Source organism: Lagopus muta, chromosome 6, assembly GCF_023343835.1.
Source record: "Lagopus muta isolate bLagMut1 chromosome 6, bLagMut1 primary, whole genome shotgun sequence".
Lineage (NCBI taxonomy): Eukaryota > Metazoa > Chordata > Aves > Galliformes > Phasianidae > Lagopus > Lagopus muta.
The window spans coordinates 55830475-55850846 of record NC_064438.1 but is presented as its reverse complement, the minus strand read 5'-3'; the positions used below and the strand labels follow the sequence as shown (position 1 = coordinate 55850846).

Below are 20372 nucleotides of genomic sequence, written 5' to 3'. Positions count from 1 at the left end.
CAAATCAGGAGGAGGTCGCGGCAGCCAGAAGCAGGCTCCTTGCCTCAGCCAGGGATGGGAACCAGGAGAACAACTGGTTCTTTTTCAGAATGGTGAAGGAGAATTGAGTTCACCCCAGAGAACCCCGCTGTTTCGCGTGTGACTTCGTGCAGTGTTTTCAGGAGATAAGGTTCAAGTTTATCCGTGTACCATGGGAAGGAGGTTCTAGCTTATCTGATGTGTTGCAGGAGGCTTTGGGAAACTTTCTCCATGGTGTGAATAGCCACACTTATCCTGATCTGTAAGAGGAGCTGGCTGTATTTGACCATACAAACACAATCAGGCTGGCATATAGCTTTTGGTCAAGGTGTCTGCTCAGATCTTAGGAGACAAGAGCAATTAGGAGTGAACTTCTGGAGTGTAGTAGAAGAGCATTTGTAGGGGCCCATATCTGTACCAGGCTTTTCAAATAATCTGTTTGACAAGTAAAACTCTTGCCTCTAGTCACTATCAAGTCACGCCAACTCGGCCTTTACTGATGGTCTACCCAAGAATTGAAGGAGCTGCCAGATTAGACTGCATTTCTCTGTTTGAAGGCTCTGGGACTGTACAGGTGGCAGTCAATGAGGCAGCTCTGCTAAGGCATGATGCTGGGGAAGAGATGCTTGTGGTGAGCACACTGGATATTTTGAAAGCCCCACAGAAGGGAATGCATTGTAAGGTGTTTACAGGTGTAAAATGGCTTCCCAAATGCAAGTTATAGGAACAAATATTTATCTTAGGGGGGAAAAGATGCTGATTTAGCCACAACTAACTATGCCAACATGCCTTTCTCAGGGATAATCAAGCTCACAGATGCAAAAACATTGCCTTAATTGGGGAAAGAGATGAGATTATTTGGGACTTCCAAACTTGCTGGTTTGGATTTTCTTGCTCAACAGGAAGGCTGTTTTGTTAACCTGTACTGCTGGTGTGGTGATCAGGAAGCACTTCTGCCTGGAGATCTTCACCAACAGAGTCTGGGGTGAGACTGGGGCTCTCATTCGGGATGACCCAAGAGCCATGGTTGTGGAGCAGTGGCTCTTCTTAAACTAAGGATGGAAGTTCTTTGCTTACCCATGAGTTACTTGTTGCTAAAGGCATAGTAACAAAAACTCTTACAGCAGTAACTGAAGTAGCCTTAACTTAAAATCCTTTTCTTCAGAAGTTATTGACAGCAGAGGTTATTGACAGGAAGTGCTGCAGCCTTGCTTTGACTGGAGTCTCCCTTGTTGAATGCATGGGTGAGAGTTTTAACACAAAAGATCCTGAAATCCTAGGATGCAACTGCTGAAGGTATGCAGCATGCTGTCTGTAAGGCAGTGAGGAGTGGGCTTTCCAGGCTGAAGCAGGAATATTGAGGATGCTTTGGAATGGGTCTTCAAGTTGAAGATAGACAAGGTGACTTTCTGAAGTTCTGACAAGCTCTATTCTGTCATTCAGTGACCAGCAAGTAACTGTATGCTTTGCTAAGGTGCACACTGCTGTGAACGTCCCTGCCCATTGCAGGGAGTTGAGCTAGGTGACCTTTGGAGATCTTTTCCAACTCAAATGATCCTATGAAGTAATACAGCATTTCTGTGTTCAAAATGAACGTTTCAGTGTGATAGAAGAGGGTACTGTTCAGAATGTAAAGTACTCTCAGTGGAATTACCTAAAAGGAGTTGTAAGCTCATATATCTTGCAGTCAGTATTGAAGCTGTTTGTGTTTATGTAAACAAGCATGTGGATTTTTTTTCCCCGTTTAATCTGTGTTCAAGAAAGGAAAAATTGGATGCTTCAGCACAATAGGGCTTTCCAGCTACTCAGGGCTTTAGCCTATAGTTGTGAAAACCTGCGGTTGGTTATTGCCAAGGCAAATAATATATCTTTAGACTTATAATGTTGTAGATACCATAATGCAGGCTTGCAGTGCTGCCAAAGGAATTTTTCTCCCGTCCTCTGTGCCATTTTTTCCCCTTGTTGCTGATAAAAATGCTTCTGTGGCCTTGCAGTGAACCAGAGAGCAAGGAATTGATGTGGTTTAAACTAAATTTAAAGCATAAATCTGGTTTTATTTCCAGTGCATGTGAACCAGGGAGAGAAGCTGCACTGGGGCAGGGACAAAATAGCAAATGAAGGGTGGGACTGCTGCTTTTGGCAGCGGTGTTGGCCCACACTGGTTCAGTGATGGTAAAAAGCGTGCTGTAAGCCCAGACTGACTTCTGGTATGTGCTGAGCATATACTACTGTGTGATACCAAATATGGCATCAGAATGGACTTAAAAGGAAAAAATTCACTCAAGTCTGACCTCATAATGAAAGCTGTCACTAATGCTTTTGTGGCTTTGTTGTTCAGCGCAGGAAAGTCGTGCTTTCTTCTCATAAATTAGAGCCATTCTAACATCTGTTGCCTGCTCAAAGCTGAGTCTGTGAGATGGAATGGTAGCCTGTGCATGGGATGGCCTTTGAACGTACAGTGTCTGCAGTGGAACTGTCAGGAATAGTGAGGAAAATGAAGTCAGGCTGTTCCTTTTTGGCTAGTGGAAGCATTACTGGTTGGTCTTGCTTTCCAAGCAGCAAAGCAGAAGCTTCCATGACATACCCCAACCCTGGGAAAAACTTACTGCAGTTTGCATGTCATTTGGTATACCAAAGTCCTCAACTGTTTGATGTAAATCTGTTGGAAACTGGCTTTGTTAGTTAGAGAAATGCCAGCACCACTCCCTTATTTGCAAGGAACAGCGCTATCAACGGAGATAATTATCCTGAGAGGTTCATAATGCTGATTGTCCCGGTGCTGCTGCCTCTGAGAGGCACTTGGAAAATGTACTGGGCTGCATCTGTTGGCTGTGGGGAGAAAAGGCTCCAATCTGATGCTGTTTTCCTCCCTGTGAAATGCATAGGAATGCCTTGCGATTGTCCTATTGCTTTTCACTAGCTTCCCGATCAGAATAAAACTTAAGAGTCTGTGATTAGTTTTTGCTGTTTGTTGTGCATACTCAAATCCTCCTGCCCTTTCATATAAAGGAAATGAAGAAATTGGCACAAAGAAAACCTTGGTGAAAACTTGTCAGTGCTAATCAGGATGGATGAATTAAGCTTTCATTTTGCTTGCATTTCCTTTCTATTTAGGTTCCAAGAGGCCTTTAACCTGGAGTGGCTTCTTTCTTTTCTTGTTTAAAAACTGTTTAAATTCTGAACAAGGGTGGGGAAAAAAAAACCCTGTAGTGAAGTCAAGTGGCCTTTGCAGCTGATTGTTCTGCGACCATGAGAAAAGCCAAACAAGATAACCATGCCAAGTCTGGTTTTGACTTTCAGCAAAACTGCATAAAATCAAGACTGCTTAACAATGGTACCAGCACAGCAAATGTAATTGCAGAGTGTAAAGCCAGTAAGGATGCTACTCACATGATTTCTTCAGGAGTTGTTTTTTTTTGGGTTTTCAAGCACAAATCCATGCAGGAGGAATGTTGTCATTAGGAAAGGTATAGACATAATCGAGGTAATAGTGTCACTGAAAGACAGTACTTACAATCCTAGAACAGCCTGGGTTGCAAAGGAGCACAGTGCTCATCCAGTTCCAACCCCCTGCTGTGTGCAGGTCACCAACCAGCAGCCCAGGCTGCCCAGAGCCACATCCAGCCTGGCCTTGAATGCCTGCAGGGATGGGGCATCCACAGCCTCCTTGGGCAACCTGTTCCAGTGCCTCACCACCCTCTGGCTGAAAAACTTCCTCCTAATACCCAACCTAAACCTCCTGTCTCAGTATCCAAAAAGACTGGATCTGCAGAATCAAATCACTCACACTTTGAGGGCTTGTATTCATTCCCTGTGAGTCATGGATATATGGAATCGGTCTTTAGGGATTAGGATCAGCTGTGTTAACTGAGCTCTGCTCTCCTTGCACAGAGTTAACAAGCTTCCAAAAACAAATAGTCTTGGTGTGAACTGAGTGGTTTGTTTCTGTTAGTGTTTTTTTGTTTTTTGCTGTGTTGGGGAATCTGTTAATATTTCAGAGAGACAAAGTGATCTTCCTTGTGAAAACAGGAGTGGCAGAACAAGTTGAGCTGTAACCCAGCCCAAAGCTCTGAACTACTCATGGCTCTCTGGGACTCTTTATCAAAAGCAGTCCTCACGTCTGGCTTTATGTTTGAGAGCGCTTAAATTTGAGAGCATAATCTCAAATCTGTTATCTGCTTAGGAATGTTCAGCAGTGCTGTAGTTCAGGTCTCACGTCCCCAGGTACTTCCCACGTGTAGCTGAAGCTATTTTCCATAGAGCTGTCAGGTATCTGTTGGATGCTGTAAGTAGGGCTTCTGCAAGGCTGGGCTCCAGGGCTTTAGCGAGCAGGCTGTGTGTCCTTGTCTGCCTCACTTTTCCCATCTTTTTTTGGGGGGGAAAAAAAATATATACAAAACAAACCAAAACAAACTCCCCAAGCATGTTTTCTTGTAAGGCAAACTTGGTTGGTTATGTATGCTGAATGGTAATCTTATTGAAAAATGATTCTGGGTTACTGTCTTGCTTTTCCTAGTTGGCAGCTGTAGGATTGCTCTTACAGCCTGAGCAGTGAGTGACCATTAATTTGGCTTCTGTAGGGCTACAGACAAACTATTTCAGATCTGCAGATGGTGTGGTGGATATAGAGCTGGACTGCTTCGAGGTGCATCCCTAAATAGATAAGGACTTCTAATTCTTGGGCCTCATTTCATTTCTAGGGGGTTGGTCCCCTTAAAACCTTCTTTTCAGGTGGCTTTCCTGTTAGCTTTTAATCACAAAGACTGCTGGAGAGAAATAGGTGATCCAGTAGGTAGAATAGACTTCACCAGTAAAACTGCATAAATCTGTAAGTGGAATTGCAGCTGTAGGTCTTCAGAGAAGGGCCTGAAGATCAGGTGTGAAAGAGGCATCTGCAGTAAAGCCAAGTCCTGGGAGCACAGACCAGCTGAAAGCTATCAGGAATGTGACAGGTGGAGGCGCTGTGATGAGAAGCATTTACCCTTCCTAAATCTTTGGGGAGGGGGAAATGTGATTTCATTGCCCATGGATTGCAAAGAAACTTGCAGTTCCTTCCTTCCCTGGGGAAGGAATTATCCTCGTGAGGCTCAGTGCTTCTCCTAATAACTTACCCATTGGGTTTCTGTCTTGTGAGAGATGAAAGAATGACTGAAGGTTACTGGGTTACACCTGATAAAGGCAGTCATTAACTAGTCTTCAGATAGATTCACATGAATCAAAAAGCACATGTCCTTTTCTCTTAATAATAAATCTACTCCTAGAGGCTTCATTTAATAAATTAAAAAACCATTCTATGTGACTGGAGTTAAAACTGTATTTTTTTCCCCAGCTTTTCCCAAATTTCTCCTTTTCTCTCTCTTGTCTTATCCCTTCTTGCATGATCTGTGGGAAGCAAGTAGCAGTGCAAAGACGTTTTCCCAACTCGCCATGTCATGAAATGAAACAAAAGGTTCTAGAGCTTGTTCTTCAGAATTCCTTTAATTCTAAAGGCCAATAACTATTTCTGTTGCTGAACAGCTCATTGTTTCATGTGTAGTTGAAGCTTTATTCCTCTTTAATAAGGTCATCAACCATTGGCAAGAAAGGAGCGTTTGAATGCCTGTAGTAATTTAGGTGGCAAAGCTTAGTATGACTGTGCCTTGTTTTTTAGCCCCGTGTTCGAAATCATCAGGGTACTGTGACCAAATTGCTGCTTTCCTTTTCTGTTTCAAACTGCTGATGCTTTGACAGACTCTTTTTTTGTTCAATTCCAGGTATAATGGCTCCCTCCCTAATGGTGACAGAGGACGCAGGAAAAGCAGATTCGCCCTTTATAAGCGACCTAAAGCAAATGGAGTTAAGCCCAGCACTGTTCACGTGATTTCTACTCCTCAAGCATCCAAGGTACATAACAGAGGCAGATCCTGTTTTCTGGTGTTCTTGGGTTGTATCCCAGCTACCTGATTCATCTTGCTGCTGGTTTGTTCTCTGGTAGTCAGATACTTGCTTTGGAAAGTCTGTAGTGGATTTTCTTTCTAGAGATATGGATCTCTAATCCAGTTACTTATTTAAAGTAGTCTTTAACCTCAGGTATGAGTTAATCTGACCCTTCTGTCCTTATTCAGAAAGCTGACTGCCTTATCTGGAATGGCTTCTGCATGCAGCTTCTGTAAATGGTCCCAGAAATATTGGGAGGTAGAGAATACAGAGAGCTTTGTTCTTGGAAAATAATATGCAACTTGACCTCAACATTTTCCTTCTGCTCTGAATCTTTCAGTTTAATTCTCAGGGAAGGAAAAACAGTGGGAACTTGTAGTGCACAGGATATTACAAGTTTCCTCCCTTGCAACTTTTCAGATACAAGTTATTTTATTTTGCTTGTTCATCACCATGTGAAGTGAGTCTCTAAGTAGAAGGAAGTTTCTTTACTCTCAGGTGCTGATGCTTTTTTGGAGGTGAGTGAGGCACTGACTGTTTTCATCTGTTCTGTTGCTGCTGTGGCATGGATGCTTGAATAAGGTGCCACAGTGGTTTTGTGCAACTCCATTAATGCAGCAGCTCAAGAACCACAACTGTCACTGATTTGAAGTTAGTGTGTGAGCCTGAAAGCTGCAGTAGGTCATGAGAGGATGCTTGTCATGTTCTGTTGTCCCAGCTATGTGCAGGTGTCAAGGACAGCTGGAGCAGCAATGGTTTCAGTAGCAAATCTATCTAACTGTGTGTGAATCAGCGCCTTTTGCTCCCTCCCCCCAAAGTGCTGCTTTTCTTTGCCTCTCTGCCTTCTAAATTACCTTCTTTGACACCTCCACAATTGTTTGGCCTATTAATGGGTATATTCCAAAAGAAAGCATTTTATGAGGTTAAGAGTCACAGGTTTTTCAGATTACACTTAAAATATGCATACATCTCTTCAACGTTATGCACCTGACTTCAAGACCTGTTTTATTAACTCCATGCTTAGACACCATGCAGGGAATTGTCCTGTCCACATTTCACAGAACTGAGGCCATTCATTTGAGACAGACTTTTCCCAGCAGAGTCAAAATTGATATTTAAAGAAAGTGTATCCTTACCTCTCCAGTTCTACATTCGGGTTTTACTTAGAAAGGTCATTACTTGGATTGACCTGGAGCTCCTAACGAAGAAGTCTCTCACCAGTTGTTGATCAAGTGATAACAGCTTTCCTCTGACTGCACTACTTGAACCTTAGGTACAATCTCATAGTTCATCATGATATAGCTAGGATTGCCAAGTTTTTATTTTCAAGATGTTAGAGCTATTTACAGCTAACCTTTAATTGTGTTAGAAGTTTGGGTTGGTTTAGTTTAACTGTTGCTTTCATGTGCAGTAGTGAATCTAGTATTGGATGCCAGCAGACCCAGGCACAGGTTTTGCAAGTTTTCTGATGAATGTGGAACTTAAGACCTAGGATTGATGTGATAAATTGGGGTTCAGGAGGTTTCTTGGTGTGGGGTTGTGTTCCCTTTTTTGGTAGGGAGAGGGATGCTTATTTACTCAGAAAAAATAATTGCACGTATCTGGAAGAGGAAGGGATAGATTTCTCTCACTGAAAAACATAAACAGCTTAATATCTGTGTAGAATAATGTTTGAGGCAGAGTGTTTTTACAGATCTTAAGTGGGTGAATGTGCCCTGTGTAAATCAGGCTGTATGATCCCAATTTTTGCCACGCAGAGATGTTCATCTTCCCATATACATCCCATCTGTTGGTTCAGTGGGCTGTTAGCTTTCCTTCTGTTCAAGCACAGGTGGATCTTCGCTGCTCTTTCCTCCTCATTGCAGCCAACAGTAAGGCCCTGTTGGAATCTGCCAGTTGGAGTTCTTATGGGGGGAGCCATGGGAGAGATCTTCCCCTGTCCTGTTGCTGGCAGTGGGCACTAACAATGTGATGCTGAATGGTCAAATGATGTAATTGCCCACGACTGTAGGTATTTATACATTTAGGGTTTCTTTGAGTTCCTCACACTTTGGAACTGCTTTCATGGTCGTGTAGGTTAGGATAAAAAGAATAAATGGCTCAATGTGCATTTTAAAGTTGCATGAAGTATGCAATTTGGAAACCTGAATTGTATACAAGAGTTAAGGGGGTGGCATTAGCCCTCCAGGATTCCATGGAAGTACTCTGAAAGCATGAATAAACTCTATTGTAGCAATGTGTAGGATGCTGCTGAGTTAGCTTACTTGCAGTTGAGATCTGCAGAAGCGCTTCATTGTATGGGCAGTACAATATAACAAGCAAATACTAGAAATGCTCCTTTCTAACAAGTGGATGTTGTGTTTTGATACCTAAGTGCTTCTTTCTTGTCGGATATTAATGCTGAATCGGTAGAAGATTGCAAATGGCTTTGGAATTGCTGTAGAGTGCAACAGAAAATCTGACCGTAATAGCTTTTTGTGAAAGGGCATCTTGATTTCGTTATTTTTTTGTCTGTCTGTCTTAGGATAAAAGATTTCCTTTGGCAACCTGTGGTAGATGAAGACAACGTACTTTTCCCTCCCTCTGAAATCATTGTTTCAAGCTGACTGGGGAAGATCTTTCTGACTTGAAGTCCAGTTACCTGCCGAGCTGGCTTCTGCCTTGTGCTATCACAACAGCAGCTTGTATAGTCCCTGGCTGGGTTCCTGCAGCTCCCATCAAGTTTCATACTGCTACTGCAAAAGAATAAAAGGCAGCTATGCAAGCTGGTCAGGAGAGAGAGCTGCGATTTGTGCTTTGAGTGGCTAGAGAAAATGAAAGTATAGGATCCTTGTGATTGCTTATCTAATGCAAGTTCTTGTGTCTGCTTTGATGTATGTGATGAATTTTGAGTAGAAAGGCTGAAAATCCTTGTGGAGCTTTTGGTGCTCCTTCTAGATGAGCGCTGTAGAGCTTGGCTGCTGGGAGGAGGGTGCTGTCAGTGTCCTGTCAGTGGCTTTCTTATTTCTTGTTGGGCTTATTTATTGTGTAACCAGCTTTTGGAACACTAATTTGTTCTCAAGTAACTTAATTGCATACATGTCTTGAAAGTCCCGAGTTGTCCAGAGTCCCTGGCTCATCTGCTTAATTAATGGTTTCCTTGCTGTTAAATGTCCTTTTCTATTAAATGAAATCTTCATAACATGCTATGTCCCTACCCCTTTGCTCTCCCAGATAGTAGGGAATGGTAGGATGGAAGAAAATGGCTATACCAATTTCATTTGTATTGCTTAATAAATAACAACTGTCACTTGGTTTGATGTTCTTCCTAAGCTTTTGGGTCATACTGAGCAGAATGCGTGTCAAAGATTTCTGAAAATCACTTTGCAATGTTTTCTAACAAAAAACAGATGTTCAGAAAAGGAAGGGGAATTAAACTGCTGAAGACCACAATTATTTTTTTTATAACATTTTGTTTTTGCTTTCATGCTTTTCCTTCAGAAGGTAGACAGAAGATCAGAAAATGCTTTCCTTGTAAACTGTTTAAACAACATCTGCTATAAATTGATATTTGGAGCAGGTTATACTTGAATTCCTCTATCCTTTGGAGGCAGAGGAAGGTGTGCTGTGTGCAAGGATCACGTTAAGAAGCTACCTATAGGGTTTTGCAGCTTTGCACTGCAAGAAGCAGAGCCACTCAATAAAAGACAACTTGTTTGACACCAACTTCTTCCTGTTTAACTAGTTTCTGTATGTTCTGTCTCCTCATCTCGGATGTAGAACAGAAAGTTGAGGCCATCTAGTGTAGTGGTGAATCTCTCTTGTTACATGCTTGTTCGAGGCAAATAAGAGTCCTGAGTAAACTGGATTTGGTTTTACAAGTGCTTGTCTTGAGAACTCGGCTGGTCTTGTCTTCCTGAAGGTTAAGGGGTAACTTAGTGCTGATTTTTGGATCAAGTGAAATTGCATGGCCTGGGTAATCGTATAATCATTAAGGTTGGCAAAGACCTCTAAGATCATGAAGTCCAACCATCAACCCATTGCATGTGTCCCTCAGTGCCACATCAACACTATTCTTGAACACTTCCAGGGATGGTGACCCCACCACCTCCTGGGCAGCCTGTTCCAGTGACTGATAACACTTTCTAAGAAGAAATTTCTCCCTAAAATCCAACCTGAACCTCCCTTGGTGCAGCTTGAGGCCAGTACCTCATGTCCTATCTCAACTCATGTCCTGTATCAAGTTACCTGGGAGAAGAGGCTAACCCCATCATGCTGCAGCCTCCTATAAGGAAGCTGTAGAGAGCAGTAAGATCTCTTGAAACTCCTTCAGATTGAACGATCCCAGTTCTGTCAGCCCTTCCCCATATGACTTGTGCTCCAGAACCTTTACGGCTTTGTTCCCCTTCTTTGATTGCACTCCAGGGCCTCAGTGCCCTTCTTGTAAGTGAGGGGCCCAAAACTGAACACGGGTTACTTCTCCTTGAACTTGCTCTGGGTTTAATGCATCATTGCAAGTTGGCATTACTAAGTGAGAGCCTTAAAAGCAATGAAAATCTGCTGTTGCGTTCTAGGTGAAAGGGCAATATGCAGCCAAACAAATGTTTACTTTAGTATCCCAAACTGTATTGTCCTATAAGGGGAAACAATCTGAAATAGATGGAGCATTGTATTTTGGAAAAATAAGGTGGTATTTACTTAGAGCTGTGTGGAACAACTGTCCTGGGGCACTGGAGCTGGAACTGCCTCAAACAGTAGATGAGACTCTTATGTTTTAAGGGGTTGTTGAGTGGATTAGTTGTTCTAAAAACACAGGAAGCAATTCAAGCCTCATAGGCCACCAGGAGCTTTTCAAAGAAGCAAAGCACTGCTACTTCTGTTCTTAAAAATAGGAAAATACTTAATTTTCAGAGTTCTTTGAGATTTTTGTTGATGGTGAGAACAAAATTTAAGCACTTGTTTTAGAAGGGTGCTTTATGATACATGTATAAAGAGTAATTAATTTCATCTGCTCACTATGTAATAGGGGGTGAGTGATTTGTGAGGCTACAGGATTCCTGTTCTGCTGTTTGTAGGTCTCTGAAAAGTGTTCATGATTTATTGAACATGCAGGACTACTTCACTTTGGGATTCTGCTTACACTCCATACCAAACATCTCATGAAGATTTTAGGGAGAAAATGGATAACCTCCTTCATTTGGATAACCTCTTCTGAAAGGATGTACCTATAGCAAAATGCTTATAGGGATGCTTTGTTCACTGGATGCTCCCAGCACTTCAGAGCTTTTTTGCAAAGAAGGCATTATCATGTTTGGATTTCATAGGAACAATTCAGAACATTTTAACACTAAGGATTTGCTTCCACAAGATGGTTATCTTTTGGGATTGTCCAGTGAGCTGCCCTTCTATGAAAACAAGCTTTTCTAACCATTGACTCTGTCATACCCTGTACTTACGTGACCTCCCTGCAAGACCATGTGTTGTGTACAGACTTGTCTTTTAAGTTTGCACATGTCTCCTGTCCATTGTGATTCTGCCAGTACTTCAGGAAGTTCAGGACTCTGCAGATGCCTCGTGTGAGATAATGTGTGTGGTAATATATACTTTGGCCTTCTAATTCAGTAAGAGCAGATGCCTATCACTTTGACTTGAGGAAGCTAATTATAGGCCTAACACTGCCAGCTTGCTTAGTTGTACAGTACTGAGTTCTTCTCCAACTACATACATCAGTGTGAGCTCTGAGCGATCTCTCCTATGCTGAGTTTACCATAGTCAGGGAATGAAAAATGATCTCTCCCCTGCTTTTTGATATCACCAGGCAAGCAGGAGTATTGCTTGCTGTCACCATGAAAACCTTGATTTGGTTTATTGGAGTTGGATTTTCATTTTTCCTTTAGGAATCTCACTCTGCTAGCCTCGTGTTTGACTGTTTGCTCAGGTGAATGGGGCCAGTGTTTGAATGGTGATTTTCTTTGGGCTGGGCTTTCACTGAAGAGCTCCTTTCTTGGCCTTGGATGCTGCCTTTGGGATCAAGATCCAACCATCAATCTAACCAAGTCCAAGCACTAAACTGTGCCCATCAGCCTCATAAGTCATGTTCGCACACTTCTTAAATACCTCCAAAGATGAAGATTCCACCATTTCCCTGAGCAACCTATTCTAGCTTGACCACCCTCTCCAAAAAAAATTCTTCCTAGTGTCCAATATATACCTTCCCTGGCACAACTTGATGTTGTTTCCTCACATCTCATATGAGAAAAGACCAACCCCTCTTTTCAGCGATCTCTATACAACTGTGCAGAGTGAAGAGGTCTCCTCAAACCTCCTATTCTCCAGGTGGAGCAGCTCAGCTCCCTCAGCCCCTCTTCATAACTCAAACACTCTTCGTCAGCCTCAGTGCTTTTTTCTTCATGCGTTCAAGCATCTCCATGCCCTGTTTGTAGTGAGGGACCTAAAACTCAGTCTCACCAGTGTCACGTCCAAGAGGACAGTCCCTTCACCACTCCTGCTGTTGGCCTCCTTGGCAATAGGGGCATGCTGCTGGCAGTCACTGTTCAATTCTAGATGTTCTCTTCACATTTCAGTCTTGCTGCTGTACTTGGGGAAAGCCATCCTTCAATCTTTTGCTTAAGTGTTGAGCCTGGGAGCTTTTTGCTCCACAACTGGTTCTCTGGTAGTTTTGCTTGGAGTCTCTCACTGGGTGGAGGGTTGGATGGACGTAAGCTGATCATACAGGTAAACAACCAACCTCTCTTTGAAGGTATTTCCTTCACAGTATTTTGGCTATGCGTCTGCTTGACATGCAGTCTCCTTCAGAATCCAGAATTCCAGGAGAGGTTATTAAGGCAAAGAAGTAATTAAGGAGATGATGTGGTTGAGAGAAGGTGAGGGAGAGGTGTGGTTTTTCAGCTTGATGTTTGGGAATGCTCGCTGAGTGTTACTAAAATAAAAGTTTTTCTATCTGCCAGTAAAGCGTGTGAATGGTCCAAAAGTCTTCAGTCATCATAGGTTAATTTCTCTAGATAGGATTTACCTCGGTTGCACTTTTGATAGCTATGTATTTCGTATATCCAGACCTTATAGTTGTTTAATTTCCTACCAGAGTAGGTTTGGAGGAAATACTAAAGAAGACAGGGACTGCAGGATGCCCCCATCAACTCTGGGTGGGACTTTGTGGTTCATAGTGAATACTGTATTAAAAACTTCACGCAATCAACTGAGGAGCCCAGAAACGGTTTGCTCCTTGTTTCCATATGCTGACATTCAGTCTCGAGCACCATTTTCTCTCTATTTCAGCCCACCAAAGAATCTTCCGCTGCTGAGGGTCAGCAATGAGGCAATGTCTTGGTGGTCCAGGTGGGAGGCAGGCAGGAACAAAGCTGACCTTGCTTCAGCATGGGCAGCTGCTCTTGTTTTGTTCCAAATGAAAAACCAGCTTTGGAAAGCTGCATTGCAAAACTTATAATAGCTCTTAATGTTCTTCCTAACTTCTCCCTCCCCCTCAGAGCTTTCTCAAATGCTCTTCTTTGGTATTTAATTACAAAAATGGCTCGGTTGCTGTTGTAGCATAATAAATAAAATACAAGTCAAAACAGTGTTTGCAATTTATTGCTGGAGACGGCCCTATTTCCTTACAATGTCACAGTTACAGCCTTAACTGCAACTGAGAAGGTCTAAGCATATTTTCCTTGATAAATATTTGTCCTTTAAAGTTAAGTTTTACTCTCTTTGTACTGTACTAACGCGTAATTGCTGGAGTTTAGAGTATTGCTGTGATGTTGTTGGTGGGGGATGGAGCTTGATGATCCTTGAGGTCCCTTCCAACCCCAGTTATTCTATGATTGTATTGCATACAAAAACACAGAAGTTCCCGAGAAGCTTTTTTTTCCCTTTTCTTCTTAGAAATAAGGCAGAAGGGTTTTTGAGGGAAGTTGTGCATCTGAATTCCTTTGGATGTGTGCATTTGCTTACGGCCTCAAGTAGTTGGTGAAAAATCTGCCTGAGTCGCAGTAGCCCCATTCAGTCGTTGAAAACCTTGCTCCAGAAGCGTTTTTCTGTTAAATAACTGTGTAATGCACTGCTATTAGATGATGTGATGGATGTTTCGTATATTTTGTAAGCTGCTTTTATGGCTTTCACTGTGTAAAATATTTTTACGGATTTTTGGAGAAAAAAAAAATGAAAGCGTTTCAGTCGTTCTCTGAAGAATATTGGATCTTGACGGAAAAGATTTGCAGCTTAAAATCAATGGATATGAAAATGGCTGTGTTAAAATTTGGATAGATGGCTCTTTAAACGGGAGTAGGCGCTCTTTATTTGACCTACAGCGTATTCAGTTCCGATACTGGCTGTTGAACAAAACTCCTTTACGATACGACAGTTAAATCCTTTGGCAGAATGCCTTTCTTCCTGTTTGCTGTGGGGGTTTAATTCCAGATGTTCAAGTTCACAAGGCTTTTTCTTAAGGAGTGGGTGTGAGGAACATCACAAAACCCTCATAATTCAGCCTGCCCCTCCCGTACAAACCGTAGCGTTCAGGCTTTATTTCTAATCCTTACTGCTCTGGGATTACCCGCTCTGTACCAGTATCTGTGTGCATTCTGTTGCTGCTTCGATTCCAGTTTGCCTCATTTTATGGCTATGCCCCCCAGTTATAAAATTCTGATGTGAAGCACTGATATGGGTTGAAAATTGTCTGATTCAACTTGAAGCATAACGGTGAGCGTGCTTGTAGGGAGGTGTGTATGAGCACCAGGTACGAATGACAAGAGGGATGAATTGATGTGCTGAGGCTTTTCTGGACGTAGGTGGTAAGGTGGTAACTGTTTTATTTTGTGACAGTGGAGCTGACTGTGTTTAACCTTAGAAGCACTAAAATGCATACTTTAAAACAGGAATACAGAGGCAGCATCCTAGGCCAAAGGATTGCATGGCTTCAAACAAATCTCTGGGGGGAAGAAAAGGTTTTGGAATGTAGCAAGAAGTACATTTGCCTCAGGTAGGATTGCAGGCTATGCAAATGCTGAGAAATGATGGTTTTGCCTCAACAAGCAAACATTACAGCTTTCATGAACCAGTAATCCTTTCTTTTTTAGCTTGTTTTTAGCTACAGCATCGATGGCAGACTGTTAGTGTGTAAGATCTGATATCCAGAAAGTCTTGCTCGTAGCTGTAAGTCTGACAATCCTGCCTGACACTGCTCTGAGCAAGCCACTGTGCCTTGGTTAAAACAGTGTACAACAGTGCTCAGAGGTAGGGACAGTGGAGATCAAGTGTGTAGGGTGGGTTGTGGCAATGCAGCTGCTTTGATAGTAGATCTTGCTCCAGCTGAAAGCAACTCCAGAAGGAACTGGAGCAGTGGCTGCTTGACATTTTGTGGAGCCTCATGTCAGCTGTTGTCCCGCAGTAATTTTTCTGCCAAGCACTCAGGGAACATCTGCAGAGTCGTTTTTCTGTACTGGTGCAATGATTCACGTACTCGTTGCTTTGAAGTCTAGGAAGTCTTCCGCAAGGAAATGTCCTAGCCAGAACTGTTTGTGGATTGTACATAGCCCTGTCTGCATTTAGGGCTGGCTTTGTTAATTGAGCCTTTAGCAGTAGTGAAAGTTCACAAACTGGAGCTGCCTCTAAGTCTGTTCAGTGCTTCAGGGTTTGCCTCCGCTTCGACTTTCTTGACCTTCGTTATCAGGAAGGAGAGAGTGCTGAGTAATGCTTGATGCAGGTGCATAACTTCATGTATTATCTGTGTAGCTTCTCAGATAATGCATCAAAACATATTTGAAGGACAATTAAGATTGAAAGGTAGATTCTTGAGGTCCTTTCCAACCCAAGACATTCTGTGAAATATATAGAAATTATTTCTTCTTTAAAATGAAAACTTTGAGTAGTAAGGATGTTTAATCCCATTTCAGTGACAGACCAGGGTTCACATTTATGCAGTGTGATGGTTTGCTGCTTATGCACTCTCTTTTTTTTGGTGTTTTGTTGCTGCATTAGTCTTAGATACCACGCTCACCTTGCTCCTACAGTGGGGAACTCACAGCCGAAGGGAGGAAGCAAGCAGTTGTAACCTTTTCTCATGAAGCATCACTGCATTTAAAACTAATTTACTGCCAGTTAATGAACTGGTGTGGTCTTGGAATGCTGTTTTATGAAGCCCAGCTGAAGACTTGGAGTGAGATGGTTCCTTGATAGGAGGTTAACATAGCTCTGTGCACACAGCTGAACGCTGAGCAGAAAGGCCCAAAGAGAGCTCAGTGCTTGGTGTGGTCAGCAAGATCTGGCTCTGATTGATGCTCAACCTTTGCTGCAGTCATTCTATCAATAGTTTGTTATGCTGAGTGTATGCTGCGTGCTCTGTGGGGGTGAGGAACCCTTACAGTTAAAATAGGGGACGTGGTTGTAATGAAGTGCTTTTCACAGCAACTGCGATCGATACGTGGAGCTGGGTGTCTGCTTGTGGGGTGTGCAGTTAGGTGTAACCAGGGCAAAGGCAGTGTGTCTGATGTGGCCTCTGTGTGAATTGCTGTGAAACTGCTGGGCTGGAAGAGAGTTCCAAGATTCTGAGTTGCCAGGGGTATAAAGTTCTTTAATAGTTCTTTGCTATGAGAGTGGTGAGGTGCTGGAACAGCTGCCCAGAGAGGCTGTGATGCCCCGTCCATCCCTGGAGGTGTTCAAGGCCAGGTTGGATGGGGCCCTGGTCAGCCTGGGCTGCTACGAAATGGGGAGGTTGGTGGCCCTGTGTGTGGTGGGGGTTTGGTTTGTGATCCTTGAGGTCCCTTCCAACCCAAGCCATTCTATCACTCTATGATAAAGCAGTTAACGTTTGGGGTGGCTGTTGCATTAAACTCTTAAATAATTGGCGTGCAGATTCTGACAGTGACAGTTTCATAATGCACTCCAGTAACTTTTTATGGCTAGATTACATATGATATGGGAATAAAGTGAAAAATAAGCTTGCAGCGTGTTGTTTCCCCTTCCAGATAATCTGCTGTGCATATTATGAAAATATGTAGGTCAAGTGCCCTCTGCTTTAATGAGTAGGTTTGAAAGGATGGATGAAAGCGTTCTGCAGTCACTGTCCCTCCCCACTCGTCTCTCTGCCCATTACCTGTGGTGCTGCTCTGCTCAGTGCTCTGCTGTCACAGCAAGGGGCACCAGGAGTCCTGAGGATGTGGTTGTTGTGAGGTGCTCTTGCTGAGCTCTTTTAGAAAAAGTGCTGCTGAACGTTTTCTTCTGGGAAAGAAAAGTGATAAAACTGCACTCGGAGGTTCGTAAAGAGAATTTTCCCTCTCATTTTGCATTTAATACATAAAACATATTTCGGCTGTGCTTAGCACTCACTACTGCTTGAGAACCTTCATCCTCCAGGAGCAGGATAGATTGGATAGTAGGAGTAGGATAGTAGTCACCACCCTGAGTGAAAAATTTCCTTCTTACATGGAGTGAAAAACAATCTGGTGTGCTCAGAATAGGACAAGGAGGAATGGTTTTAAACTAAGACAGCGGAGGTTTAGGTTAGATATTAGGATGGTGATGAGGTACTGGCACAGGTTGCCCAAGGAGGCTGTGGATGCCCCATCCCTGCAGGCATTCAAGGCCAGGCTGGATGTGGCTCTGGGCAGCCTGGGCTGCTGGTTGGTGACCTGCACGCAGCAGGGGGTTGGAGCTGGATGAGCACTGTGCTCCTTTGCAACCCAGGCCTATGGGTTCTATGATTCTGTGATACAATTCTGTGAATTTCTGGGTTTGAATCTTTGCAGAGAAGTAGGTCTGAACTTTGTAAAGCAAGAAGCTGCAGGTTGGAAGGTGATTTGGTTGTGTTGTTGCTGCTTCATGCTTCCGTGGAGGGTGAAAGGTCCTGGAGCTGTAAATGTATTTCTGTAATTACGTCTCTAATTAGAGTATTAGTTGCGCTGGATTATCTCTTAGTTTGCTATTTGTAGTGAAAATCACTACTGTACGCACTTTGCTATGTGAGCTGCACGGAGGCAAGCATTAAAAATTACATGTTTCAGTTGCAAGCTCTTCTGCTGTCTTTATATTTTCTTTGGTACTGGGACCTTTTGCTACCGAAGGGGAAAAATGTAGGATACATGCAGCTCTTTCATAGCTATCATTTTCTCAAAGCTATCATTTTGCTTGGAAGGCTGTCTGAGCAGAAAGTGTCAGTCAGCCGTGTATCTAACAGCAGCATGCTGAGCTGTGGTCTCCTCGTGTCACAAATAAAATGAGGCCTTCCAAATCTGGACAGAATTTCATCTTGTTTCTCCTGTAGCAAACGTGCTGGAAAAGCTTCATAAAAACAGCCTAGCTTGCTTCCTTCAGGACGAATTGCTGTCGTTTTGGTCTTATGTCTGTGGAACTTATTCAGCAGTAATGCAGTGTTTCATGCCTACAGGTTGGACATCAAGCCATCCTTCTTGCTGTTCTTACAACAGCAGAGGATCTGTGCAATTTCTGGCAGACTTTCTAGTCTTTAAATCAACTTGTTTGATAGCAGTGTAGCAAAAGTATCAACTGTATTGGTGCATCAATTCACCACTATCAGGAAGAGATGGGGACAACTGCATATCTGAAATGGCTTTAGGCTGGTGTATTTCCACCATTGATTAATATGCTTTCACAGGTACTTTGTGCTTTAACCCTTGAAAGCTTATGCTTTAAAAACAACTTTGTGATGGGGTAGTGTCTTTAAACAGGCTTTCTTGAAGTTTGATTTGATAACCTGTTCTCCCCAGGGCAAGTATTGAATACTTCAGAGCTTCTAGGCAAATATTTCTGCATCATGGCTGTGATATTTTCAGGTAGTGCACTGTTATTGGTTTTCTTTCATGACACTTTGTAAACCTTTTTTGGTGAAACATTTTAGCTATTGAATCCAAGTTTGAGTCTCAGCACAAGATTTTAAGGATATATTGGATTATGGGAACCAAAACTGTCTGATGCTTGTACTTTCCACTACCTAAGAACATGTCAGCTGGACACCTGATATTTCAAATCCCTTTACATAATTAAACTGCATATAATTCATGCTAGAATTTCATTGTATGATTTTAATGACTCCAGAATGTACTTCTTTTGCATATTTTTGTGAGGCTTTTTCTGCAGTGTGTGTGTATGGTGGTATCTTTGCCAGCAATTAAGGGTTGAGAACAAGTCAAGCAAACAGCTTCTTGATTCATATATACGTCTGTAGCAAGTTGGAAGGAATGTCTGGTCTTAAAAGCATTTACTGAAGTAGCAATCTGCAATTTACAATTCTTTGTCTGGAAAATAAATGTAGCTATTGTTTAATACTTATTTTTAGAAGTAGGGGTGATTAAGGGAGCTCTATCCAAATTTTTTTTCTTCAAAGAGCTTGTTTTGTGTTGAATGCATCAATATATGGATCTGGTACCATGCGAATGCCTGCCTTCTCAGTCTCTCCTGGCAAGGAGGAAAGAAGGAAGAAAGATGTACTGTGAGAAGCAAGAACTACATGTTTTTGTGTTGTATGCTCTTCTTGTTCAGTTTCAGTGGGAAGTGGTGGAGCCACCATCCCTGGAGGAGCTCAAGAACCACGGGGATGTGGCACTGAAGGACATGGGCATGGGTTAGGATTGGGCTTGGAGGTCTTTTCAACCTGAATAGTTCTGTGACTGTGTGGAGGATGACCTTAATTTTATTGGCACGTGGCAGTAGCATCTAGGTTGAAGACACCTGAAAACACCCAGGATGGCAGTTCATGGTGTGTTAAGTAGCGTATGTGAGAAACTTACGCAGCAGATTCTGGTCCAAAGAAATTCCTTGCTTGCCTACAGAATAATGCAGGGAATCTCTGCAGATCATCTCTTGACAAGAAACTTGCTGTGGCATTTCTGTAACTTGCTGAGGGTTTGCGTAAGTGAAATGTTGATATAAAAAAGGACTCTTCAGAAAGGGCAGTGGAAAATACAAAGGAGGAGTGTGATATCTGAACTACTCTGCCTTTGCTTTTCATTGGAGAAGGGGTCAGGAGCATAGCATGAATGCCACAGTCTGGTTCCTCATCTGTTTAGCTGTTCGCCTTTGAAGTATCTTTCCTATAGTTAAAGTAATTGGACGTTCTTTATTAGAAACAGGTGAGAGCTCATTGGTTTCCTTTCCCTAAGTGAAAGTAAGAATGATAAAGCTCGCACAACAACTCTGCAGCATCTTTTCATCCCTGTTCACAGGTGTGTTGTTTTTATTTAGGAGAAAAAAGCAGAACACTGGATGGTTATAAAATGAATCCTAGTATAGATTATAGATTATAGGTGTTTACCTATAATCAGGTGTGTTGCTTGGAATCCCAAGTGGCCAAAGAGAGCCAGTGCTGGGCGGATTGCAGTGGGGGATTCCTGCCGAGTTCTGGTGGTCTGCTAAGCATATAAAAAGGTAAACTGAATGATTAGAGACCAGAATTGAATTAGTTACAGCTCTTTGTCCAGGACAGGCGT

General features: G+C 42.7%; 1 protein-coding gene across 3 annotated transcripts in view; it reads left to right on the top strand.

Annotated features, from left to right (window-relative positions):
* The window catches only part of PELI2 (pellino E3 ubiquitin protein ligase family member 2), a 66705-nt gene that overhangs the window by 16527 nt on the left and 29806 nt on the right, over window positions 1–20372 (top strand). For all 3 annotated transcript variants that reach the window (XM_048948298.1, XM_048948297.1, XM_048948296.1), the window contains one exon: window positions 5772–5901. In XM_048948298.1, coding sequence (XP_048804255.1) covers window positions 5772–5901 — 130 coding nt within the window. The remainder of the gene's footprint in view (window positions 1–5771; window positions 5902–20372) is intronic.